At 42.7% G+C, this 27,265-nt stretch overlaps 1 protein-coding gene across 1 annotated transcript in view; it reads right to left on the minus strand.

Annotated features, from left to right (window-relative positions):
• The window catches only part of LOC309565933 (uncharacterized protein), a gene marked incomplete at both ends in the record, with an annotated part of 84,868 nt that overhangs the window by 24,346 nt on the left and 33,257 nt on the right, over positions 1–27,265 (minus strand). The window contains 7 exons of the mRNA XM_082270963.1: positions 3,502–3,660; positions 7,993–8,134; positions 10,364–10,471; positions 14,893–15,547; positions 16,864–16,996; positions 23,630–23,752; positions 26,581–26,777. Coding sequence (XP_082127089.1) covers positions 3,502–3,660; positions 7,993–8,134; positions 10,364–10,471; positions 14,893–15,547; positions 16,864–16,996; positions 23,630–23,752; positions 26,581–26,777 — 1,517 coding nt within the window. The remainder of the gene's footprint in view (positions 1–3,501; positions 3,661–7,992; positions 8,135–10,363; positions 10,472–14,892; positions 15,548–16,863; positions 16,997–23,629; positions 23,753–26,580; positions 26,778–27,265) is intronic.

A 27,265-nucleotide genomic window follows, 5' to 3' on the forward strand; every position in this document is an offset into this window, starting at 1 on the left:
GTCCATTGTTTACCTTCTATGTCGGAGTGAGGTCGAAACTTCTCTTGTGCTATCAATGCAAAAGTTTTTTTTAAAACAATCGTTTTTAAAGGAGCAGTGATTTTAATGATGCTTAAAGTGAAACAATAAAAATGAAAAATTCCTTTAAATATCCTTCCTTTGCCTAGGGGGGCCCCTAATGTGCCTGTAAAGTGGCACATCTGTACAATGTATGGAGCCTGCTACAGCAATACTGACATTTCTAAAGGAAAAAATGTAATTTAAACTTGCTCACGGCTGAAGGAGTCTATACTGGGGGGAGAGGTTTCCATACTGAGGAGTCTGAACTGGGGGGGAGAGGTGTCTGTACAGAGGAGTCTGTACTGTGGGGGAGAGGTGTCCGTACCGAGGAGTCTGTACCGGGGGAGAGGTGCTAGTACTGAGGAGTCTGTACTGGGGGGAGAGGTGTATGTACTGAGGAGTCTGTACTGGGGGGAGAGGTGTCTGTACCGAAGAGTCTGTACTGGGTGGGAGAGATGTCTGTACCGAGGAGTCTGTACCGGGGGGGGGGGGGAGATGATGTCCATACTGAGAAGTCTGTACTGGGGGGAGAGGTGTCCGTACTGAGGAGTCTGTACTGGGGGGGGGAGAGCTGTCCATACTGAGGAGTCTGTACTGGGGGGGAGAGGTGCCCCTACTGAGGAGTCTGTACTGGGGGAGAGGTGTCTGTACTGAGGAGTCTGTTCTCGGGGGGAGAGGTGTCGATAATGAGGAGTCTGTACAGGGGGGAGAGGTGTCCATACTGAGGAGTCTGTACTGGGGGGGAGAGGTGTTCGTACTGAGGAGTCTGTACTGGGGGGAGAGGTGTCTGTACTGAGGAGTCTGTACTGGGGAGAAATATGTCAGTACTGAGGAGTCTGTACTGGGAGGAGAGGTGTCTGTATTGAGGAATCTGTACTGGGGGAGAGGTGTCCATACTAGGGAGTCTGTACTGGGGGGGGAGGTGTCCGTACTGAGGAGTCTGTACTGGGGGGGGGAGATGTGTCCATACTGAGGAGTCTGTACTGAGGGAGAGGTGTCCGTACAGAGGAGTCTGTACTTGGGGTAGAGCTGTCTGTACTGAGAAGACTGTACTAGGGGGGAGAGGTGTCCCTACTAAGGAGTCTGTATTGGGGGGAGAGGTGTCCGTACTGAGTAGTCTGTACTGGGGGAAGAGCTGTCCGTATTGAGGAGTCTGTACTGGGGGGAGAGTTGTCCCAACTGAGGAGTCTGTACTGGGGGGGGGGGGAGGTGTCCATACTGAGAAGTCTGTACTGGTGGTGGAGAAGTGTCCATGCTGAGAAGTCCGTACGGGGGGGGAGAGGTGTCCGTACTAAGGAGTCTGTACTGGGGGGAGAGGTGTCCGCACTGAGGCATCTGTACTGGGAGGGGGGGGGGAGAGGTGTCCATACTGAGGAGTCTGTACGGGGGCAGTGGTGTCTGTACTGAGGAGTCTGTACTGGGAGAGGGGGGGGAGACACGTCTGTACTGAGGAGTCTGTTCTGGGGTAGGGAGAGGTGTCCATACTGAGGAATCTGTACTGGGCAGAGAGGTGTCCCTACTGAGGAGTCTGTACTGAGGGGAGAGGTGTCCGTACTGAGGAGTCTGTACTGGGGGGGGGGTGGTGTCCATTATGCGGAGTCTGTACCGGGGGGGAGAGGTGTCTGCACTGAGGCGTCTTTACTGGGGGGGAGAGGTGTCCATACTGAAGAGTTTGTACCGGGGGAAGAGGTGTCCCTACTGAGGAGTCTTTACGGGGGGGGGGAGAGGTGTCCATACTGAGGAGTCTGTACTGGGGGCTGTCTATACTGTGGTGTCTGTTCTAAGGGGGAGGGGTGTCTGTACTGAGGGTAGGGTTGCCACCTTTTCAGCAAAACCTGAACACTTTATTGGCACACAACAACTTTTTTTGTAGTATGCAAAAATAAATTAAAAATACAGGTGGCAACCCTAGGTGTCTACATTACATCTGATCCTTCTTACATCTGGTGTCCCCATCAGAGTCCCTCCTTACAACAGAGCTCTTTTACATCAGGCGCCCCATCAGAGTCCCTCTTACATCAGGTGCCACATCAGAGTTCCTCCTTACACCAGGTGCCATATCAGAGTCCTCCCTTACATCAGATGCCCCATCAGAGTCCCCTCTTACATCAGATGCCCCATCAGAGTCCCCCCCTTACATCAGGTACCCCATCAGAGTTCCCCTTACATCAGATGCCCCCTTACAGCAGATGCCCCATCAGAGTCCCCCCTTACATGAGGTGCCCTATTAGATTCCCTCTTACATCAGGTGCCCCATCAGAGTCCCCCTTACATCAGGTGCTCCATCAGAGTCCCCCTTACATCAGGTGCCCCTTCAGCGTCCATCTTACATCAAGTGCTACATCAGAGTCCCCTGTTACATCAGGTACCCCCAGGTGATCCTCCACACATCAAAGTTGCCCCCCCCCTTCCCCCTGTACTCACAGATCAAAAACTGAAAACAACGCAGCTCCTCCTTCCTCTCTGCAGTCTTTATTCTCCTGCAAAATTCAAACTTGCCGAATCCTCCAACGACGTTATTTCAGGTGAGTGTACACCAGGAATAATTGGAGATTTCGACCGGCAGCCTATACACTCCAGTAGATGCTATAATTAGTGCAGATTGTTAGTCCACCCGCTAGTTGTCTCCTTCTTGGAGGCTTTTGGTTACTAGCGGGCAGACTAACAATCTGCACTTATTATAGCATCTACCAGAGTGTTTAGGCTGCCGGTGTTGTGTGAAAACAGTGGCCCAATTATTCCTGGTGTACACTCACCGGAAATAACATCGTTGGAGATCTCGGCAAGTTGGAGTTTTCGGCAGAACACTGACTCTCTATCGCCTCCTGCAGGATGGAGGGAGGAGAACACCCATTTCTCTCTCCAGCTATCTGAGGGAGCCACAGTCCAGTCTGAATAATGTGTCCGGTTTTTAGGCGGACTGAAAACCAGACACATGATTCAAAAACCAGACTGTCCAGGTGAATCCCAAACAGGTAAAAACCCTAACTGAGGGGTTTGTGCTATGTGATGTTGATCAGTACTAAGGGGTCTGTATAGGGATGGAAATTTGTTTGTACTGAGGGGTTTGTACTGGGTAGGCCTGTACTGGGGTGTCTGTACTGAGGGGTCTGTGCTGGGAAGGGAGGGACGTTTGTACTAAGGGGTCTGTACTAGGGGGGAGGGGTGTCTGTACTGAGGACTCTGTGCTGGGCGATCGCGGTCAGTACTAAGGTATCTGTGCTTTAAGCCCTTCCCACAGTGCAATTTGGTCACAAGCACAATTTGATGCAGCCACTTTATTGCTTTAATTATTTTTATTTTTTCGAAGGGGGGGGGTTAAAAATATTTGCCCCCAAGTGCCAGATCTACTAAGTGTGCCACTGCATAGGCCCTCAAATTAGCTTGCTACAAAGAGAAATTGAAACATTTTAAAATTAGACTTAGCTGGTCCATACAAACCCTTTGTGAGTTTCTGCCACAAAGCAAACAGGAATGGGTTCTCCTCTATCAGCTTCCACTGGTGTCCATTCCACAATCATACTCCATATATTAGACCGATATTTCGATGTAAGGGACTTGGTCATTCCAGGTGGTCCACTGATTTTGAAGTCTGTAATTCTGTAAAGCAGAAAAATATAATATATCACCATGCTCCACAGAAACAGAGGTATTCTGGAACATATTAATGTATTCCATAATTTGTTAATTTTATAAATGTTAATAATATACAGCATGGCTTTTTTTCATTGGGAAGGTAGGGGAACGCAGTTCTGACACCACCAGCACATAATGTATTTAATGGAAAGAGGTGCTGGGGTTTTCTGGAGGGTTTATTGATGCTGGCTGCTGGAGGATCTATTGTTGCTTGGGAGAAGCTATTGTTGAGGGAGGGGTCTATGTTGCTGGGGGGTCCTATGTTACTAGGGGGTCAATTGTTTCTGGGAGGGATCTTCTGTTGAGGGAGAGTCTATGCAGGCTGGCTGTTGGGAGATCTATTGTTGCTGGTGGGGGGTTAATTGTTCCTGGGGTAGAACAGTTGTTATTAGGGGGTATTTTGTTGCAGGGGGTGTATTGTTGTTGAGGGGTCTATTTTTTGTTGGAGGATCTATTGATTCTTGGGGGCAGCTATTGTTGAGGGAGGGGTCTATTGTTGCTGGGGAGCCTCATGTTGCTGGGAGGGATCTACTGCTGATGGAGGGGTCTATTGTTGCTGTCTGCTGGAGGGTCTATGAAGGCCGGCTATTGGGAGATCTATTGTTGCTGGTTGGGATCAATTGTTCCTGGGGTAGATCTGTTGTTGCTAGAGGGTATTTTTAGCAGGGAGTCTAATGTTGCTGGAGAGTCTATTGTTGCTGGAGGGATCTCTTGTTGCTTTTGTTGCTATTGTTGCTGGCTGCAGGGGATCTATTTTACTGCTTTTTATATGATCATGAACAAATTCCATACAAATTACATAGCACCACAAAATTATACTTGGTTGTGTTTTCTCTAAAAGGGGTGGTAATGGAAGGTGGGTAGGGGGTGGAACCAAGGGATGGTGCTCAAGGGTAGGTAGGAGGTGGAGACCAGGGGTGACTTGGATGGGGGGGGGAGTACCTGTACCTATTCTCTAAGAAAAAAAGCCCTGATATTGAAAGTATCTTAAAATATATCCAAGCAAATAAAGTAAAACAGGTTTATTAATATATTCTTTCCTTTTCTTTTGCTCTTTTGAGAGCTGACATCAAGAGCCCTGCTTCCATTTAAATGCTGATCTACTGGTAAATATGAAACAACAGAAGAAAACAAAGAAAATTTGTACTGTACATGATAAAAAAACAGCCCAAAAAAGTACCAACATCCCTGCTAGAACAATAAATACACCCAAGAAAACTTGTTTAACAAGTTAGGATTTTTAAATAATACACAAATAACATGAAAATAATCAAATAAAAAGTCAAAGGAATTTTATTGTACACAAATTACATATACAGTATCTCACAAAAGTGAGTACACCCCTCACATTTTTTAAAATATTTTATTATATCTTTTCATGTGACAACACTGAAGAAATAGACACCTTGACACCTTGCTACAATGTAAAGAAGTGAGTGTACAGCTTGTATAACAGTGTAAATTTGCTGTCCCCTCAAAATAACTCAACATGTCTAATCCGCTGGCAACAAAAGTGAGTACTCCCCTATGTGCAAATGTTCAAATTGGGCCCAAAGTGTCAATATTTCGTTTGGCCACCATTATTTTTCAGCTCTGCCTTAACCCTCTTGGGCATGGAGTTCACCAGACTGCCACTGGAGTCCTCTTTCACTCCTCCATGACGACATCAAGGAGCTGGTGGATGTTAGAGACCTTGCGCTCCTCCACCTTCCGTTTGAGGATGCCCCACAGTTGCTCGATAGGGTTTAGGTCTGGAGACATGCTTGGTCAGTCCATCACATTTACCCTCATCTTCTTTAGCAAGGCAGTGGTCGTCTTTGAGGTGTGTTTAGGGTCGTTATCATGTTGGAATACTGCCTTGTGGCCCAGTTTCCGAAGAGAGGGAATCATGCTCTCCTTCAGTATGTCACAGTACATGTTGGCATTTATGGTTCCCTCAATGAACTGTAGCTCCCTAGTGCTGGAAGCACTCATGCAGCACCAGACCATGACACTCACACCACCATACTTGACTGTAGGGGAGACACACTTGTCTTTGTACTCCTCACCTGGTTGCTGCCGCACACGCTTGACACCATCTGAAACAATTACGTTTATCTTGGTTTTATCAGACCACAGGACACGGTTCAAGTAATACATGTTCTTAGTTTGCTTGTCTTCAGCAAACTGTTTGCGGGCTTTCTTGTGCATCATCTTTAGAAGAGGCTTCCTTCTGGGACAAACGACCATGCAGACCAATTTGATGTAGTGTGCGATGTATGGTTTAAGCACTGACAGACTGACCCCCCCACCCCTTCAACCTCTGCAGTAATGCTGGCAGCACTCATACGTCTATTTCCCAAAGTCAACCTCTGGATATAATGCTAAGCACGTGCGCTCAATTTGTTTGGTTGACCATGACGAGGCTTGTTCTGAGTGGAACCTGTCCTGTTAAACTGCTGTATGGTCTTGGCCACCGTGCTGCAGCTCATTTTCAGGGTCTTGGCAATATTCTTATAGCCTAAGCCATCTTTATGTGGAGCAACAATTCTATTTTTTAGATCCTCTGAGAGTTCTTTGCCATGAGGTGCCATGTTGAACTTCCAGTGACCAGTTTGAGAGAGTGAGAGCGATAACACCAAATTTAAAGCACCTGCTCCCCATTCACACCTAAGACCTTGTAATACTAACGAGGCACATGACACAGGGGAGGGAAAATGGCTAATTGGGCCCTTATTTTGACATTTACACTTAGGGGTGTACTCACTTTTGTTGCCAGCAGTTTAGACATTAATGGCTGTGTGTTGAGTTATTTTGAGGGGACAGCAGATTTACATTGTTATACAAGCTGTACACTCACTACTTTACAATGTAGTAAAGTGTCATTTCTTCAGTGTTGTCACACGAAAAGATATAATATAAATATTTACAAAAATGTGAGGGGTGTACTCACTTTTATGAGATACTTTATATACTACATTATGGAATAAAAATTATATAAAAGCCTAAGCCCATTTCTTGGTTTATAGAACTCCCTCTATGAGAGAATTGACCAAATCACCACAATATTAGTAAAGAAGCGTCAAAATGACATGATGGGTAAGTCTCAGTTCTCTATGATTTTTGTTGAACTTTAATCAAACTTCTTCAGAAGTAGGAAGAAGGCAATTATTAAAAATGATTATATTACCACAGGATATGGTGTCAAATGGGCCCTGGAGTTTAGAGGGATGCAGCAATAGCCCCCTAAAGAAAAGTGGGAAATGTCATTGGGGGTGACGAGGAAGGCCTCTTGCAGACAAGGTGGATTTAGACAAGCAGATCCATCTGCTTAGCAGGTGTTCTGTCTGCTGATCCCTGCTGAGCAGGTGGAAGACAGGTCCGTGTTTGCTCCGCTATGCGGAGTGGACACGGACACAGCCCACATTTCTCTATTGGGCGGTCAGGTGGAAACAAACTGCCTCTCTGTTTCGATCCGACTGTCATCCATTCCGCTGGGAACAGATCCCCATCCGTCTGTTTTATCAGACAGGATCGGATGCTGGCATGTGTCAGCAGTCCGCTCCATAGAGAGCTATAGATGGTCTGATCAGGTCCGCCTGAAAAACTGACAGATGGACCTGATCAGTCTGTCATTGTGAAAGGGGCTGAACAGAAGGATGACTTCCTCCTCTGCACTACAGGAGCTGGAAGAAAGTTACAGTATTATATACCTCCACCCAACCCCACAGGTCGTTTGTTCAACTATTACTGCATTTTAAATGGGGAAGGGATTTGAAAAGGAGACCTGCTGCTTTAGGCTCGGTTTACACTACTGCAACTTGCAAGTCATGTGACTTCAAGTGCAACTTTGCATTGCGACATGATGCGACTTTCATGCAACTACTGTCACATAGATTAAGATGATCCTTGCGACTTTTGTGCTTTTAACATTGCAGTCTATGGCACTGAATGAAGTCGCACCAAACACACAGATAAGTAGCCACTGTAACTTGAGTCATATTGATTAGGACGGCACCCATTAAAATGAATATGTTTTGACTTGTCATGCGACTTGATGTGTTGCAAGATGTTTAATTGCATGACAAGTCGCAACAGTGTGAACCGGGACTTGAGTATACCTTAACCTATAACCTGAATGGATACTTGAGTATGTCAGTCTCATAGCATCCTCCTGTGCTGCCAAACCCAGAATGGAGGGGTAGCAGTAGCAATATCGCCTTGTATTGTAGAAAAAGGTGAGGTCACTGGCCTGACTATACAATATTTATAATAGCAGAGTGTACATCTGTTAGAGTCCTGATAGGTGTAACTTACTTGTCATATACTACATGAGCAGCCAGCTGAAGCTGAAATTTTTTTCCAACAACGATTTGAAATTTTGTTCCATGATTGGGAGTAGGATGGAGAAATCTTGGTCTGTAGTCACCAAATGCACAGGATGGAGCAGGATCAGTGACTGCGTAGATTTAAAAAAAAAAATACATTTTTATTAATTTTTAAGGACAGAGTTGTCAAGTTCATTCAAACAGGATTAAAATGTTTTAAAATTCCAGAGTCAAAATAAGAACAACAATGTGAATAAACCAATATATTAACATCATTAAATTAAGCATTTGCACAGATATAGAGATGAATAACTGAAATTTAAAGGGTAAATCCACTTTTGCTGGGGAAAAAAAAACAGCAAGTAAAAAAAATATTATATAAAATATAACATTTTGACATAAGTCATATTTTGGTTGAATGTTATCTAAAAACCTACCAATCTGCAGTGCTGTACTTTTCTGTAAAATGCAAAGCAATATAGCCACCTGGAGGAGTTCTGTACACAGGTGGTATACAGAATTCCCCCCTTAAATGTAATTTCCTGCTTGCGTAATTTGCTTACTTACTTTGCCAGAAGTCTGTACTAAGACACAATTTTGATTTTGGGCATCCCCTGAAACAAAAATTTCATTTTTGGTGAGATATTCCCGAAGGGAAATTGCATCTAGAGGAATGCATACCCTGCCACTTTCCTCATTGGAACCCTGCAAGTACAGCAGCAGCAAGAGGCAATTGGATATTCCCTGGATGAACTTTACCTATAAATGTTAGTATCCAGTTATATTATGTATATTTTGGAAAGAATCCAGGCCTTTTTTAAAACAATCTACTGAGCTACACAGAACCAGCTCTTGAAGGAGTCTATTCCACATTTTCCCAGCTCTTACGGTAAAGAAGCCTTTTCATATTTGGGAATTAAATGTCTTTTCCTCCAGACATAAAGAGTGCCCCCTTGTCTTCTGTGAAGTGAATAACTTTATACCAAGTTCACTATATGGACCACTAATGTATTTATACATGTTGATCATATCCCCCTTAATCTCCTCTTCTCAAGAGAGAATACATTCAGTTCCTTGAATCTTTCCTCATAGCTGAGCTCCTCCATGCCTATTCAGTTTGGTTGCCCTTCTCTGAACTTTCTCCAGTTCCCCAATATCCTTTTTAAGAACTGGGGCCCAAAACTGAACTGCATATTCCAGATGAGGCATTACTAATGATTTATACAGAGATTAAATTATACTGCATCTCTTTCTGCAATCCATACCTCTTTTAATGCAAGAAAGGATTTTGCTTGCTTTGGAAACCGCATTTTGGCAATGCATGCTCCTATTAGGCTATTGATCTACCAGAACACCCAGATCCTTCTCCACCATTGATTCACCATGGTATCTATGGTGTGTGCATATTTTTAACCCCAAGTGCATAACTTTACATTTATCAACTTTAAACCTCATTTGCTACATAGTTGCCCAATTAAACAGTGTTTTGAGGTTGGCTCTTAAGTCGGAGATATCCTGTAAGGACGTTTCAACCTCATTGCTTTGTGTTATCCACAAAGACTGAAATGGTACTGGTAATCCCAGACCCTATATAATTTATAAAGATATTAAAATGTAAGTTAAACTAACAGGTCTATAGTTACTTGACCTCTAGGCACCACATTGGCCTTAAGCCAATCCAGTGGTACTATTCCACTCTTTAAAGAGTCCATTACAATTAAAAACAATGGCTTTGAAATGACAGAGCTCAATTATTTTAGGATCCTTGTGTATATTTCATCTCGTCCTGGTGCTTTATTCACTTTTATTTGGTCTAAATATTTTAGGACCATATCAATTTTTAGCCATTGTGGATGATTTGGGGCTGTGTCAATACCATCCCAATTATGGACATGAGCTCCCCCATGCTTCTTTGTATACACAGAGCTGAAGAAGGTATTTAATACATTCGCCTTCTCTTTGTCCCCAGCCACCAACTCCAGATTATATTGTAAAGGGCCTACATGCTCAGACCTTACCCTTTTACTATTATTATATTTAAATAATTTATTTGGGTTTGTCTTACTCTCTTTTGTAATCTGTAGTTCGTTTTGAACTTTTGCGGCCTTGCTTTCCTATTTACATATTCTGTTATATTCCTTGTAACAATTAAACAATGATAGTGTTCCTTGATTTTTTTAAAGCTCTTTTACCTTTGGCCGTATGGGTTTTATTATTTAGCCTTTCAAACTTGTTGCCCATGGGAATATATTTTGCAGTTTGTTCACATACAGTTGTTTTGAAGAATGCCCATACCTGTTCTGTGTTCATCAACGCCAATACTCCCTCCCAGTCTAAGACTTGGAGAGCAGCCCTCATACCTGGAAAATTTGCTCTCCTAAAGTTGTGTTTTATCTTTCTAGTATGTGCTTGCTGTTTACAGCTAACAATAAATGAAATCATGGTATGGTCACTGCTACCAAGATGTTCTATTACATAACAATAGTCATAAGGTTAAAGATTACCAGGACCAGCAGAGCATAATTTCTAGTTGGGGCCTCTATGTACTGTACCATAACATTGTCTTGTAATAGGTTAATACTTTTAATGTTATGGATACACACCTTGGGGTACATCATTACAATAATCTGGGCTCACAATACAATGCTGCAGAGAATGGTGTTGAAGTCAACATTTAGGACCATTCTCTGGAGGAGAACAGGAAAGACCTCTGGATATCACCAGCCAAAAGGCTAGTGAAAAAATATTGTATATGAATGCTGGCAGGCATGGCCTAGAAATCTGAGGCCCACAGAGGGATTTTAAGTCTGGGGTCCCAACCTCATCAATCCATTAAATCTTTCAACACAACTACAGTCTTCATCCAACAACATTGCCTATATTTATTATCCCATGAAATAGCACCAAAAAATGAATTTGCTTTGTGTTTGTAACACAACCATAAAAATATAATCAGAGAAAGTATACATCTGGTTTCTATTTTTTTTTGTGCTTAGTGAACAAGACCCAATATATATATAGCGCTACCCCCTCAGGAGCCGCTGAAGTAAAACGGGTCCCTTGTTCCGCCTTTCAACCCCCAAGATCAAGCTCCACCCCTCTGGCACACCTGGTGATTTTCTGGGTGTATGTGCTTTTAAGAATACACTTAGACACAATGAAGAACCAGTTTAACCGTTTACTGGACAATTAAAGTGTAGCAGTTACAAATCAACACGGCAGGAATTAAAGATAAAGATAACCAAATGGAAATCCTGAGCCTTAAAACCCAAGAGTCAAAAACGAATTCAAGACTCAGGATTCCAGAATTTCTAGAAATAAACAAATGTAGATATATTAATAGTTTAAATGAGAAATAGTATATAAATTGCTACTTCAATAGAATACTTCTCCTTTAATAATGTGAGAGTGACAATGCTAGTACAACAAATATCTGAAAGTTATTAAAGGATAATGTATTTAGCTTAAACTAGCTCAGCTGCTCTATTACCACACACACACACACACACATATAAAATCCAAAATTTGAAACTGCGCTTGGAAAACATCATTAAAACCACAACTAATTGGTGATATAAGCAGAGACTCTGCTCTGCTGTGAGATAATTAACACAGAATACATTCAAATATGTAAGTGATAATAAAAATAATGTGATAATAATAATAATATTGTATGCGATGCATACTAGCACATTATGCCATTACCTTTCACATTATGCCATTAACTTTCAGGGAGAAGATTTTTTGTGGTTTATTACCACTTCAAGCTAAGACCAGTAGGCCTAGCATCGCATAGAAAGGGTCAACAACTTCCTCAGCAGGACTATAATGTAGCAGGCTAGCAGCATACATTTAAATAGGGATTAATAACCTTCAGGGCAGCATTCAAATGTAGTAGCACAGCTAAGGGTAAATCTCAGAATGTTCCCACTGGTACATAAATGTGCAGATAGCACACACATGAGGAGAGGGAACCTGTTCATTTGTAGGTCTCCTTCCTTTTTTTTCAGAGCCAATCTTTGTCATAAAATAGATAACACAAGAGCAAAAAAAAAACATCCTGCCCACTGTGCTTATATTCAAAATGGCTTTTGTAAGAGATCATCAACCTTACACCTATTTTACACTCTAATGTTGAGACTGAGGTGTGCATTGCAAGCATTATATAAGAGGAGGATAAAAAGAGATATTATGAAAGAGTTTATAAAAACAGAAGAAAAAAAACTGAACTCCAACTGTTCTAGCAGCCCTGAACTTGTTCCATGGTTGAAGTTCAGAGCTAGAACACAGCACACAGAGAGAGACACACCTGGTGGTTGATGGTGACCTGTCCTCCTGGAGTTAAGGTTAAGGTCCAGACTCCAGTACAGCACAGCAGCACTTCAGCGAAAATTGAGATGATCCTTCCACGTGGAACTGGCAAGCAGGCAGGCAGGCTCAGCTGATCTAACAGCACTCAGACTCAGGCTCAGGCAGCTCCTTCCCCAAGAGACAGCCAAAGGCAGTAAGTGGCAGCTCGAAGAGAGGAGGAGCCGATCATATTTGTCAGTGGGCGGGATAGGTGCTGCCCGCTCCCTCCCGCTCTGCTCTCAGTGCTGCTGTCCTCTTGGAAGCTTCTGTAACTGGCTGGACAAATCAAGACATGTCTCTGGAGTCTCAGTCTGGACTAGAGAGGAGGTGTGGAGGCGAAGCAGACAGACAGCACTGTCAGCCAGAGCCTCCCTCATCCCAAGCCAAGCCTACAGCCCAGGCGGCGCTCCAGGTGGTCAGGTGGAATAATAGCAGGCAGCAGCATTAAAATAACAACAGAGCCTAGTGCTGCGCAAAAAAAAAATATATATATATATTTTAACCACTTAAGCCCCGGAGGATTTTCCTGCTAAAAGACCAGGGGGTATTTTGCGATTCGGCACTGCGTGATTTTAACGGACAATTGCGCGGTCGTGCGACGCTGTACCTAAACGAATTTGACGTCCTTTTTTTCCCACAAACAGAGCTTTCTTTTGGTGGTATTTGATCACCTGTGCGATTTTTTGATCACGCGCTATAAACAAAAAAAGAGCGACAATTTTGCAAAAATAGCAATATTTTTCACATTTTTTTATATGAAATTCCCCCAAAAAAATGTAAAAATCAAAATTTTTTAAAATTTTTGGCCAATTTGTTTTATCCTACCTATGTTTGGTAAAAAAAATCGCAAAAAGCGTATTTTGATTGGTTTGCGCAAAAGTTATCGCGTTTACTAACAAAGGGAAAGATTTTTGTCATTTTTGTTGTTTTTTTTTTTAACGCGTAATGTCGGCGATCTGCGATTTTTTTTGCGGTACTGCGACATTGCGGCGGACAGATCGGACCCTTGACTTACATTTTTTACACTTTTGGGGTTACCAGTGACATTTCTACAGTAATCAGTGCTATACATATGCACTGTTACTGTAAAAATACACTGGCAGTGAAGGGGTTAACTTTATTTGGGAGGGAGGGGCTGTGTGTGTCCCTAGGGGCGTGGTTTCTACTGTGATTGGCTGTGGCTTGAGCTGTAAGGACACTGATCAACGGATCTACATACTAGATCCGAGTGATCAGTGTCTTTACAGCGAGGAGAATGACAGGCAGCTTGTTTACACAAGCTGCCTGACATTCTCCCTCTCCCCCGACGATCGCCGAGTGGCCGGCGGACATCGGGTCCGCTGGTCACACGCGCGGGGGGGTCCGTGACCGCGCGGGAGAGGGAGCGCGCCTCCGCGGGCGCGCGCTCGCTCCCCAGACCCTCCCAGGCTAGTGACGTTAATTAACGTCACTCTGCCTGGCAGGGGCTGACCGCCGCAGTAAATCTACTTGCGGCGGTCGGCAAGCGGTTAATGTATATTGTACACTTATATACGTCCCTGGATTTTGTTCCTGGTGCATGTTCCTGGCACACAGAGATGTGAACCTAGCCTAATGACCAACTTTTTGCTGTGTTTCTGTACCTAATATAAAAGAATTCTTGTATGTAGAAAAAACTAAATTGTACAGCAGATTAATGATATGTCTCTTGAAGCACCATGCCTATTTTAAATAAATGGTGTGCCTCTAAATAACATGTGTCAAACACAAGGCCTGCGGGCTGAATCTGGCCCTCCAGGCCTTGTCATGTGGCCTTCACACCTAGTTTTGCAGCTGGAAAGCAGAACTTCATTCCACCACCTCCAGCTCTCACCCTCCGCTCCTTCTCCCTTCAAGGTGAGTCAGAGCTGCCTACACAGGGAGGTACTAAAACCAGGCAAGGTAGAAGAGAGAGATGTGAGGAGGCTTCAGAGAGGCGGGTTGGGGTTGCACAATGTGCATACCACACCCCTAAACCCTTCACTCTGTACACAACACACCTCTGAACTCCGTACATATTGCACTCCTGACCCTGCACTTTGTACACAGGGCACTACTGAACCCTGTACTCTGTACATAGCATAATCCTGAGCTCTGCACTCTGTACATAATGCATTCCAGATCCCTGCACTCAGTATGTAGCATAATCCTGAGCTCTGCGTGCTGTACTTAGCATAATCCTGAGCTCTGCACTCTGTACATAATGTACTTCTGAACCATGCGCTCTGTACATAGCATAATCCTGAATCCTGCACTGTTTAGGTAGCGCAGAGTTTGGCACCCCTGCTCTAAATAAAGTACATTCTCTGTCTAAAATGGCTTATTCTGGAATGTTTTTTGACTTTTGAAACCATGCACAGAGGTGTGATGAAAAAAAGGAAAGTTGCAGTTTAGAAAATAGAAAAGTCTTTCCCTGGATCATATTGACTCCATTCATGGTTGCTTTAAATAATTCCTGGAAATTTCAGAGTATTCCACAACATACCTTTAGTTCCATATTAACAATTGTTTTTTAACTCACCTTCTATTATAAACTGCAGAGGGATTTTACTCAAGGGGTTTGTATAGTCTGGTGGATGTGAAGTCGGGTGGAGCTCTGATCCAGTAGTTTCATATGGGGAGGTCACAGCCTCAGTGGAAATTTGTTGAGTTGTTTCTGTGATGGCCCCCGTTGTATAAAAATGTGTAGTAGTGTCAACCGAAATGTCTGTAAGATGATCTGTAACTGTCTCTAGTGTAAAAAAATCTGAAGTCTCAAATTTAGGAACAGTTGTGGGTTCACTCGAAAGATTAATAGTTTCCTCTGTAGTAGCCTCCTTCGTAGTATAAGAATCATCTGTAGTTCCAGGAAGGGTCTCAGTAGCATCTTCTGTGGCCACTATAAACGTAGTTAACAGTTCAGAATCATCACTTACATCTGTGACACAGTCTGTGAATTCGATTGTTTCATAAGAATCTGTCCCTTGTACTTCAGTTGTATAATCCCAGTACCAATACTTTTCTGATTTGTTGGGTGCCTCTCGGGTCTTGCGACGGAAAGGACTGTTTTTGTAGACAACTGTCCAGTCATAATAGGTAAGGTGAATGTCTTTTTTAGGGAAATCTTCCACAACAATTTCCATGTCATAGTAGGTGTCAAGGTGTATCCCTGATTGAAAAGATATAATACAGCTGCTCTAGAAGTTAAAAAAAAAATATCATCAGTTGGTAATTATCACTTATTAACTCTTTTTTCTTCTAAATTTGTATTCATTATTTTATGTATGCATAAAAAATTCATTTGAAATTACATACTGTGTTTTTTTAGGTTAAGTTATCTGATTTTCTGAGAGGGTGATTTACCTGTATTTTATCTAATCATACTCAGTACTATTGTGTATTTATTTATATTATTATTATTATTATTTTTTTTTAACAATCAGAGTTGCTTTTTTAAATAAATACAAAAATAAAACATACAGTAGATACAATCAAACACATGCATTGCAAATGCACATGAAAAAGAAGAAAGACCAAAATAGATAGATATACATGACTAGCAATTTTATGGGGGAATAACCCGCTGTATCACAATCCCATTGTACCAACTGTAGAAATCATATTGTGCCAGGTAGCGGGCAGCAAGAAGGGGGAAGTGGGGGGGGGGGGCACGGGGTGGAGGGAATGGAGGGAGGGGAGAGGGAAATAGGCATCATTCAAGTTGGGGGGGGGGCGCAACATAACACAACAGCATAGATAGTACAAAGAAAAAAGGGATAATTAGAAGCTCCCCACTAAGGAGAGTTCCACGGCTGCCACACCTTTTCAAGCGTCCAAGGACAACTACGACTGATGTACGTTAGTTTATAAAGAGGCAACGCAGCGTTAATCATAGCCTCCCAGGATGACAGAGTAGGTGGAGCAAGGGAGGACAATTTGCAAATAATCACCTTATTAGCATAGAATAATGAATATGAGATCAATAATTTACTATGATGGGACCTCTGAGCATCATCAGGGATCCCAAGCAGAGCCAGTTCTGGAGACATAGGAATTGATAAGTCAAGCCTAAGGTTGACAAGCTCAAAGACAGTAGACCAAAAAGGCTTGTATCTTAGGGCACTCCCAAAACATGTAAAAATAGGTGCCCAACTAAGTCTGACAACGAGGACAATACATTTGTATTATTAAAAATATTTTTTTGCAATTTCCTTTTTGCCAGATGAATGTAAAATACTGTATAGGAATATTACCAACTTGCAGGCAACATTTGATGAGCTAAAAGGTGCTGACTGACTCCATGTATTTTACAGTGATGTACTACTATGCTGTGAACAATATAGATTTAATATTATTCTTTGTAAAAAAAGTTTAAAAAAACAAAACAAGTTTATAAACTTGTTAATGTTCAAAGACCAAAATAATATAACATTGATCAAAACCATTATGGTTTCCCTCAGGTGGACATACAGAATGCATAACAACTATTCTTTTGTATTGAGTAAAAACGTACCTGATCAAGAGGAAAGACATGGTTACATACTCCGCATTCTGCATATTTATGATATCCATATCGGCAGGTTACATGGTCTCCATCAGGGTCATGGGCCAATAACCTAATAGTGCTTTCACAGTTCCGTGGAATCCTTAAAAGGAAAGCAGGATAAACTGTGTTATTTTCAACATGGTTGGTAATAATCTTCTTCTGAGTGTAATCTGAACCCCGAGTGGAGGGAATAGACAAAAACTCTCTCTACACAATCTCATAAGGATACATACACAGCTATAGGCTGTCAATCACCTACTAGGTGCTAAAGAAGTGAACCATCTTCATGGATTGCCTGGTGTCCAGTAAAACTGTCAGAAGTGACTCATGCAGATAGAAGAGGAAGGAGAGAGCAGAGACAATCAACACTAAATCCTATGGATTGAGGTAAGTATATAGAGGGATATGCTTTGTTCCTAATTCCTTTTAGAGGTTTACAGCCACTTTAGAAAAACTAGTAGCCCTGTAGTAAGCATGTAAATAATAGATATAAATCTTTACAGCTGATGCATTGTGTTCTTTTATTATTCTTATGCATGTATAATAACATATTTGATATTTGCTGTACTTATACAATTGTATTCTGTTATGCTTATTATATGTGGCTGTCTGGTGATGTGATACAGATTTTGATCTAGTCCTTATGGGGGAGGCATTGTTGCCTATGGGACTGCACGGATATGTGGGGGCGCCCACAAACTGTGATGGTCACCCCAACAGATTGCAGGCTGTATGGGGAGGAGAGGGATTAGTTTGATCACTGAGAGCATTGTTTGTTTAGCCTAGGGTGGGTATATAGTGGGGAGATTCCAGCTACCTTCTCCTAGCCAGTGAGGCAGAGTGGAGGGGGGGCTGCCTCCCTGTTTGGTGGCCCCTTCAATAATGGTAGTCAGGTCTATCATGCCTGGCTTGGCATGCATGCATTAATGTATGTCCATGCTGATGAGTTAAAGAAGGCATGCCCTGCATGTTGTTGGTGCAGGTGAGGGGCAGGAATGATGCACCCCAGAACGTTTTGTTAGGTAGTTGTGGCTCACTTTGCTGATTATTTACATTATCTACAGTACAGGTTTATGATTCTGACATATACGTCTTATCGATTCTCTTTCTAGATAGGGGCCAAAGGTGTCAACTTTCTGGCCCTTTTCTACTCTGCCCTTTCCTACCCTGTGGGGGCTCTCTTTGTTTCCTTCCCTTCTCCCTGCATCACCTTTTCCTTAACGTGGGACAGAGTTTTTTTTTGTTCAATACATTTTTTTTGAGAGAAAATAAGTCGAACAACAAATAAACAATTACAGTCAAAGTCGCATAAGGTTAGACAAATTTGGTAAAAAACACAAATTGAAAAAAGAGGTGTGCATGGTAATATAGAATTGTAGCAACGTAGGCAAACACATGCAGTATAAGTAAACACAAGACAATCCGTCCTGTATAGCACAAGCTCTAAGACCAAATATGATCCTTCATATTAGCAGTCAACCAGAAAATTGAAAGAAAGGTGGAAGGGGGGGTAGAACAAGAGTGGAGGCTGAGGCGGGGGGGAGGGGGAATGACTCCCACTAGAGCACACAATATCAAAAGAAGACAGAGAATGTTACCATCAAGAAATTAAGGAGGAACGGCCAGACTTTTTCAAAACCTAGGTATCAGGGATTTGGCGGCATTGAAGAGGTGTGGAGTAATGGAGCGGCTGTAGGAGCCTGTTGGAGTGCCTGTGCGATGAAATAGCACTACCCATGGGTAATTAGCTATAGGAAAACCTTGGATAGATTCCGATATTGTCAAGACTTCGGACCAATAGGTTTTAATTAACGGGCAGGTCCACCATATGTGGGCATGAGAGGCCAGACCACCACAACCTCTCCAGCAGAGGGGAGGACAGTTTGGGAAAAACCTATGTAATTTGACAGGGGTGTGAAGCCATCTGGAAAGCAATTTGTAATTCATCTCAGAAATTTTGGAGGAAGTGGAGGAGGTATGGACCAGCTGTAGAATTGTAGAGAGTTGAGATTCCGTGAGACTAGAGTTTGGGTCTCTTTCCCAATGGCGGATGAAGGTCGGAGTTGTTTGGATATCCATGGAGAGGAGCGATTTGTAAAAAAGAGAAATTAGATGTTTGGGTGAGCAGTCAGGTTTCAAAATGCTCTCAATAGGAGTAAGAGAGGACAAAGTACATAGTGGATGTGGTAGAGATCGAATAGTTGAGTATATCGCCAATGATCTATGAATGTGGGCGGGCGGCCATTAATAAGGGTGGACAGTGGTAAAATGCCATTGGAGGAAATCAATTGATGTAGTATCGGAGAGGGGAAAGAGAGCCAATGTTGAAAGAAAGCATCCTGTTGCCCTGGTGGAAAGTGGGCATGACCTAGTAAAGGCATAAGAGGGGAGTTGCGAGTCCAACCGTATTTCTTGTGCAGATAGTCCCAAATATGCAAGGTGGATTTCGTCAGAGGGGAGGTGCTATTCAGAAGTGGACAGAAATTGGGTCGTAGGTGGCAAGATCCAGACCACACAATGTGTATTCCAGCTGTGTACAAAGTTTGTCAGAGAAATTACATTTCCAAGAAGCAACCCTCTCCAGTGCAACGGCCTGAAAATATTTTTTATAATCCGGGAGGGCGAGACCTCCCTCCCTTTTTAGCTCTGGTGAGGATCAACATAGCTATGCGGGGATGCTTGTGGGACCATACATACAGTGGGTACGGAAAGTATTCAGACCCCCTTAAATTTTTCACTCTTTGTTATATTGCAGCCATTTGCTAAAATCATTTAAGTTCATTCTTCTTCCTCATGAATGTACACATAGCACCCCATACTGACAGAAAAACACAGAATTGTTGACATTGTTGCAGATTTATTAAAAAAAGAAAAACTGAAATATCACATGGTCCTAAGTATTCAGACCCTTTGCCGTGACACTCATATATTTAACTCAGGTGCTTTCCATTTCTTCTGATCATCCTTGAGATGGTTCTACACCTTCATTTGAGTCCAGCTGTGTTTGATTATACTGATTGGACTTGATTAGGAAAGCCACACACCTGTCTATATAAGACCTTCTAGATCACAATGCATGTCAGAGCAAATGAGAATCATGAGGTCAAAGGAACTGCCTGAAGAGCTCAGAGACAGAATTGTGGCAAGGCACAGATCTGGCCAAGGTTACAAAAAGATTTCTGCTGCACTTAAGGTTCCTAAGAACACAGTGGCCTCCATAATCCTCAAATGGAAGATGTTTGGGACGACCAGAACCCTTCCTAGAGCTGGCCGTCCGGCCAAACTGAGCTATCGGGGGAGAAGAGCCTTGGTGAGAGAGGTAAAGAAGAACCCAAAGATCACTGTGGCTGAGCTCCAGAGATGCAGTCAGGAGATGGAAGAAAGTTGTAGAAAGTCAACCATCACTGCAGCCCTCCACCAGTTGGGGCTTTATGGCAGAGTGGCCCGACGGAAGCCTCTCCTCAGTGTAAGACACATGAAAGCCCGCATGGAGTTTGCTAAAAAACACCTGAAAGACTCCAAGATGGTGAGAATTAAGATTCTCTGGTCTGATGAGACCAAAATATAACTTTTTGGCCTTAATTCTAAGCGGTATGTGTGGAGAAAACCAGGCACTGCTCATCACCTGTCCAATACAGTCCTAACAGTGAAGCATGGTGGTGGCAGCATCATGCTGTGGGGGTGTTTTTCAGCTGCAGGGACAGGACGATTGGTTGCAGTCGAGGGAAAGATGAATGCGGCCAAGTACAGGGATATCCTGGACAAAAACCTTCTCCAGAGTGCTCTGGACCTCAGACTGGGCCGAAGGTTTACCTTCCAACAAGACAATGACCCTAAGCACACAGCTAAAATAACGAAGGAGTGGCTTCACAACAACTCCGTGACTGTTCTTGAATGGCCCAGCCAGAGCCCTGACTTAAACCCGATTGAGCATCTCTGGAGAGACCTAAAAATGGCTGTCCACCAACGTTTACCATCCAACCTGACAGAACTAGAGAGGATCCGCAAGGAGGAATGGCAGAGGATCCCCAAATCCAGGTGTGAAAGACTTGTTGCATCTTTCCCAAAAAGACTCCTGGCTGTATTAGATCAAAAGGGGGCTTCTACTAAATACTGAGCAAAGGGTCTGAATACTTAGGACCATGTGATATTTCAGTTTTTATTTTTTAATAAATCTGCAACAATGTCAACAATTCTGTGTTTTTCTGTCAGTATGGGGTGCTATGTGTACATTCATGAGGAAGAAGAATGAACTTAAATGATTTTAGCAAATGGCTGCAATATAACAAAGAGTGAAAAATTTAAGGGGGTCTGAATACTTTCCGTACCCACTGTATTTAAGAGTCAAGGAGTTGAGGATACTAATGAAACCCAGGGAGACATTGAATGGAAGCATTTGAAACATAAAGAGCACCCTGGGCAAAATGGACATTTTAACAACATTTATTCTACTGAGCCAGGACGTAGCCAAGTGTTTCCTATTAGTCAGGTTTTTGATGATGGAATTGAGCAAAGCGATATAGTTATATTGAAATAATTTAGAAGGATTTGCTGTCAGCTGAACACCCAGGTATTTCAGGGAATGTGGTTGCCATGAGAAGGGAAATAAAGGGCGTAGATTCCTGACCGTATTAAAGGGGACAGAGATATTAAGAATTTCAGATTTAGAATAGTTCATTTTGAAATTTTAAAGTGCGCCATATTTTTCGAAAGCGGACATCAGGTTGGGAAGGGTGATTAAGGGTTGTTGAACATAGAAAAGGATGTCATCTGCGTAAGCAGCATATTTGTGTTCAGAGTTTCCCAGGCGGACCCCGTGTATGTTTGGGTTGGAGTGAACTTGGGCTAGAAAGGGTTCCAAGGAGATAGCAAAAAGGAGTGGGGACAGAGGACATCCTTGTCTGGTTCCGTTATGTAAATGAAAGGGATCGCTCAGTGTACCATTAATGCGTAGTTGCGCAGTTGGAGTGTCATAGAGGGCAGTAATCATGCTCATCATCTTTGGTCCAACACCCAGATGGAAAAGGGTCGCCATCAGGAACTCCCAGTCCACTCTATCAAAAGCTTTTTCAGCATCTGTAGATAAGAGGAGAGTGGACTGGGAGGACCATCTGGCATGCGATATAAAAGAGATCGTGCGGCTTGTATTTTCTTTCGCTTCCCTGCCAGGAATGAGGCCTGTCTGGTCAGCAGATACCCACTGTGGGAGCAGAGGCATCAATCTAGTAGCCAGAGCCTTGGCGTATAGCTTTTCGTCTATATTTAACAAAGATAGAGGCCTGTAGCTACTGCAGAGGCTGGAGTCTTTACCCGGTTTGGGGAGGACCGGTGGGGCAGAGTTTTTAAGCATGCCATATGCATAATACATGTATTCATCTGTATTTAATTTATAATGGCACAAAAAAGTTTACTGTTGTATTTTCTATGGTTGAGTCTCTCCCACCATATAATCTTCATAGAAGTTGGCAATATTATATTAACATGTGGGATTTGGCATACAGGGGCAATGTGATACATATCTTGATGTATAATTGAAATATTATGTAACTGGCTGGTATTTTCTATCCATTTGATCTTAAACATTTTTGTATTAAACCTGTACTAGTATTGAGGTACCTGCACCCTAAACATCAAAGTATATTATCTTCTTTTCATTCTATTAAAAAAAATAGTAATGTTGTGTAGCACTGTTCCCATAGGGGTTGCTGTGTGTTGATTTCTTAGGCCTCCCTCTGATTACCTGCAGATGGTTCCAGGGGGGTCTTCACATATATCCCCCCCTTACTCCCGTTTGCTCTTTACTTAATAAACAGTCCAGGGTATTTGGTTTTGTATTTATTGTGGAACTTGGATGGGAGAAGGGAATAGTGGTATACGCCAACTGAACTATTCACAGTTGATAAGGAGAACTCTCACTTGGCCTTACTGGGTTATTTGTGGAAGCAGACACACTGCTTTAACCATACTGCCACATGTATGGAGGAAATATGTCTTCTTGCTCTCTTTATAGCAGCAGACTTGATGCAACTACTTTATCTTCAGGACACTCTCTAGCATCCCCTGGACTGACACCCGTCCACTGACTCTTCCACTGAAGGGATGGCCCTCACATGACAGGCCCCATGACACAGATCTGTACTCACTGTAGGCAGAATCAGATCCTTTCCAGTGTCTCTCTTCCAGTCAGCTCTGCGGGACATCTGGGTTTTAGCTCCTATCTGACATTCAGGCCCTCAGGTCGACTATCTGAGGCCGCATTGAAACTTCTACAGAGAAGGGGTAGCGGCCTCCTCCCTCCAGGACCCTGCTCTCTAGTCAAAGACCCTGAGCACATGTACCCTTGGAATTTATACAGTAGAGTCACCCAGTATGCACCAAGGCACTTTCCTCTGCAAATAACCAGGGCTGTAACAATGCCTGTGCCCTCACTTGTCAGGTTTCCTCCCATTGTCCAATATGCCTCCTTATTGGACCAGTGTGAAACATTCAGACAAGCTGAGCTGCACCTGAGCACCATGAGCATACCCTACCAATGGATTCTGCTCCCTGGTAGGCAGAGAACACTATACATTTACCTGACAATCTTCCTGGTAAAAAAGAATGGCCCAAAAACTATACTCTCCTCTAGCCCCTACCTAGGAGGGTGCTATATTTAGGACAAATTTTGACACAATATTGGCATATATAATCCACATCAAGATTTCTCGTAGCTTCTGTAACCATGGTACTATACCTTAAATTTGGAATGAAAGTAGTAACCGGAGAGTTGTTGGGTTTCTTAGTGTCAGATCTTGTTCCTAAATCCACTGCTGTTAAGACTGACCACTCTGCAGTCCACCGGCAACATTCAGTGCTCCTGTGTAGAGAGACAAAAAGTAGCTTTGGTGAATATAAAAAAATGTATATGATTATATACAGCTGTTTTAGTTCTTGGCACTAATAACTATATCACAGAGGTGCTTTAAATGTAATAATCGCTTAAGTGTAATTTCAGGCCATAACAATTTTTTCTTAAATCTGCTCCCACTCCTCTTCTAACTCCTTTTTTAACTACCCTAAAGAAGGAAGATGCCTGTACTTATCTATTCTCAGGGCACTTTACACCGATCACATGATCTCCCAGTGGCCATCTCCAAGGGAGAGGAGAGATCACTCACAACAGTTGAAATGCCTGGGTGGTGATGTTACACATAGCCTTACTATGGAGCATCTGTTGTTGGCTGCCTCTCCTCTCCCCTTAAGCCACTGCTAGCTCAGAGAAGTGCCCTGGGACAAGGTAAGTATATGCATCTTCCTTCTACAGCAGGAGTCCGCAGCCTACGGCCCGCAGGCCGCACCCGGCCCTCTGCTGCTAAATGAATTCATGTGCAACTGGCCCGCGGACATTTTAAAGTGGTTGTTAAGTGACTTTATGTTTACACAAACGTCTCTGTTTGCTAATGACAAATATCCCAGTGCCTGTGCTTTATTAAAAAAATGCTGTTATATACCTGATTTCCTAGTGCCGCTCGGCGCTCACGTGACTGGCTGGCTCAGGTGGGACAGGTGGGAATACACACTGTGGGCAGGGCCGTCTTTATTGCGGGGCAGCTGCCCTGGGCCCAGTCATTGTTCTGGGGCCCAAAGCAGCTGCCCCTTGAGCCCCCAAATTGTTTTCCCAGTGTAGCCGGGCAGCCAATCTCAGGGGCAGTCTGACTATTCGGATACTGCCTGAGGCCAGTAGGGGGCTCCAAGAAAGGCTCCTTGTTTCTTTATTGGGGGAGCTGGCCATCAGCACTGCAGTACTGTGTCTGTATCACCTCCCTCACCACCACTACTAACCCATCATATAATTTTCCATATAGACAAGGTGCTGTTGCATGTAAATCTGACTTCCTGATCAATTTAATTTTAGGTTTACTTTTCATGATATAAAATAATGGATGTGGGGGATGGGGGTGGGGCAGCATTTCATTCTTGGACCCAGGCAGCACAATGTCTTGAGCCAGCCCTGCTTGAGGCATACAGTGGCTAAAACTGATTGTCTTAGATCAATGGACTTATTTCCTCAGTGAGACATAGACAGTTATACCCAGGGGACTTCCCCGGTAAAAGTAGGCCTCCTTTGTTATACCAAAAGCCTTGCTATCCAAAAACAGGTTAGGGTTTGCCCTTAGATGGGCATCCTTTTTCACTTTCTCTAAATCTTGCTTTTCAAATACTTTAGTTATTTGCACTGAAGGCCATAGATTTATCTATATAAAATTGCTGTCATCAAATGTTCCTAAAGATGCCCACCCACAGAACTATGTTAAAGTAGGAATCTGCAGGGTTCAGCCCAGCATAATTAGCCAACTGAGTATCACTGATGTTCTCTACATTTACTATTAAACATTTATTTGTGAGCTTAAAAGTTTATACACATCACAAAGTAGATTTACTTTGTCTTTATGATCACCCATTAGACCAGTAGTTACTCACCCCTTGCCAGCGAAATTGAATTAACTATATAATAAATAAGATATTGTAATATCCCTTCTGCAATTCTGCATGATAAAATGGAAATATTTGAGTGGACGTACATAGATTTTGGAGAAGACATATTGTCCTTTATGATGTCTTTCGCTCATCAAGGGAGAGGATGGGGCTGTTGTTTGTCTTCTATGTATTCTTTGCTTTTCCACTTTCTTTTAGGACCAGTTCACACCACATGCAGTCCAGTGTACTTTTTTCTGCATCAAAAACCCCTGTATAGTAGGTTATATGGTTTCCAACGGCATAGTTTATACCGGTGCAGTTAGTTCCAGGACGTTCAAGTTCCAGGAAAAAAAAGTAGAACATGCTGCATTTTTCCTGTACTGGACTGTTACTGGAATGCATTCAAACGCTTAAAAAAATGAACCCGAACGCATAAAAAAAGCATCAATAATGCACTGGACCCCAGTATATTAAAAAAACACACGACAAAATAAGAAAAAAGCATCTGCAATGCAACCCGGAAATGCATACAAAATGCAACAAAAAACGCACTGGAACGCATCAAAAACACGTTAAAAACACACATGCAGAAATACGTCCAGAATGGATCTGCAGTGCGTTTATGTGGTGTAAATTGACACTTAATCTTTTCTATTCTTCTCTTTTTGAGAGAGCAACTTTCAGCTCCTGCGTCCCTACCCAATGTAGCAAAGTGATAGGTCTCCTGAGAGAAGCACAGGAATAAGAAACCTTCTCCCGGAGGGGGTTGGTTTGACTGGACCAGTTTACACTCTATTTTAAACCACTATAGACAAAAGTTATCTTGAAAGAGTCTGTGCCTAAACTAAGGTATACCTGGATGGAATAGCCTCCCCTGGCCTGGAATGATTTTCTATTTACCAGGAGGGTGTGTGGGCAATAGGAGACCAACAAGTCCTAATCTCTATAATTCTTTGTGTTCAGTATATTATTTTGTGTAGTTTGTAATATTCTTTTTGATAGTGTATGCGTTTCCATGCTGAACTTGCGCAATCTGAAACATCCGATTGTTACCCAGTCCCGTGTATTGTTCAACAGTATTCGTATTGGCTCTCTTGTTTTGTACCTTAACTTTGAAATTTAATAAAAACGTTGGAAGCGAATAAGATAATGTAATATCCCACCACATTGTCTTCAAAACAAAGTTTGTTAAAAATAGGAATAAAACTTAAGCCGCACAAATCTTACCTTAGTTGGAAAGGTTTGTCGATTGATACCCGTCTTTTCATATACCCTTCATGCAGGTACCAAATACTGGGTAAGGAGGGCCTGCTTTCCACAGGTCTTATGGTGTTCTGAGTCATACTACCGCAATTCCCAGAATAGCATAGCCAGTTAAATCTGAATGATGGGTCGATATAGGCTGATTTGTATTTCAGGTCAACCTAAAGGACAGCATAAAATAAATATTCAGCTTTACTCTGTTTACTCTTTTCTTTCTCCTGTCAGAGTGTTCCCTTGGAAAGTGTGAGGTCACCATCCTTTTAGGCTAGATTTCTAGGGAAAAATGAATACCCCCAAATTGCAGGAGAAAACACTCCAGTTCAGTGTAAGAGCATCATCCTAGAAGACTTTGGCTAGTTTCTAACTTGTCCAAGATCGTGTAGGAGGCATGACGTTCTTTTTGCCTAGGCAGCGCAAATGAAAAATGCTGAAGACGTCATGCCTAGTGACACAGAAGACAGGGGTAAGGTAGGTAATAATTGTATAAAACTTTATTATTTACTGATACCTTTGAAACAGTATGAACTAGTGATTTTTACAGGGAAAGGGAGCAGGACATTATAAGGGGACCTTGTACTATATAGAAGGAGCTGCTTCAAGCGCTGAGGGGGCTTTTATGTTGGACATACTTATTTTTCATTTTACTTAA

The sequence above is a fragment of the Pelophylax lessonae genome, assembly GCF_965119305.1.
Source record: "Pelophylax lessonae genome assembly, chromosome: 10".
Classification (NCBI taxonomy): Eukaryota; Metazoa; Chordata; class Amphibia; order Anura; family Ranidae; genus Pelophylax; species Pelophylax lessonae.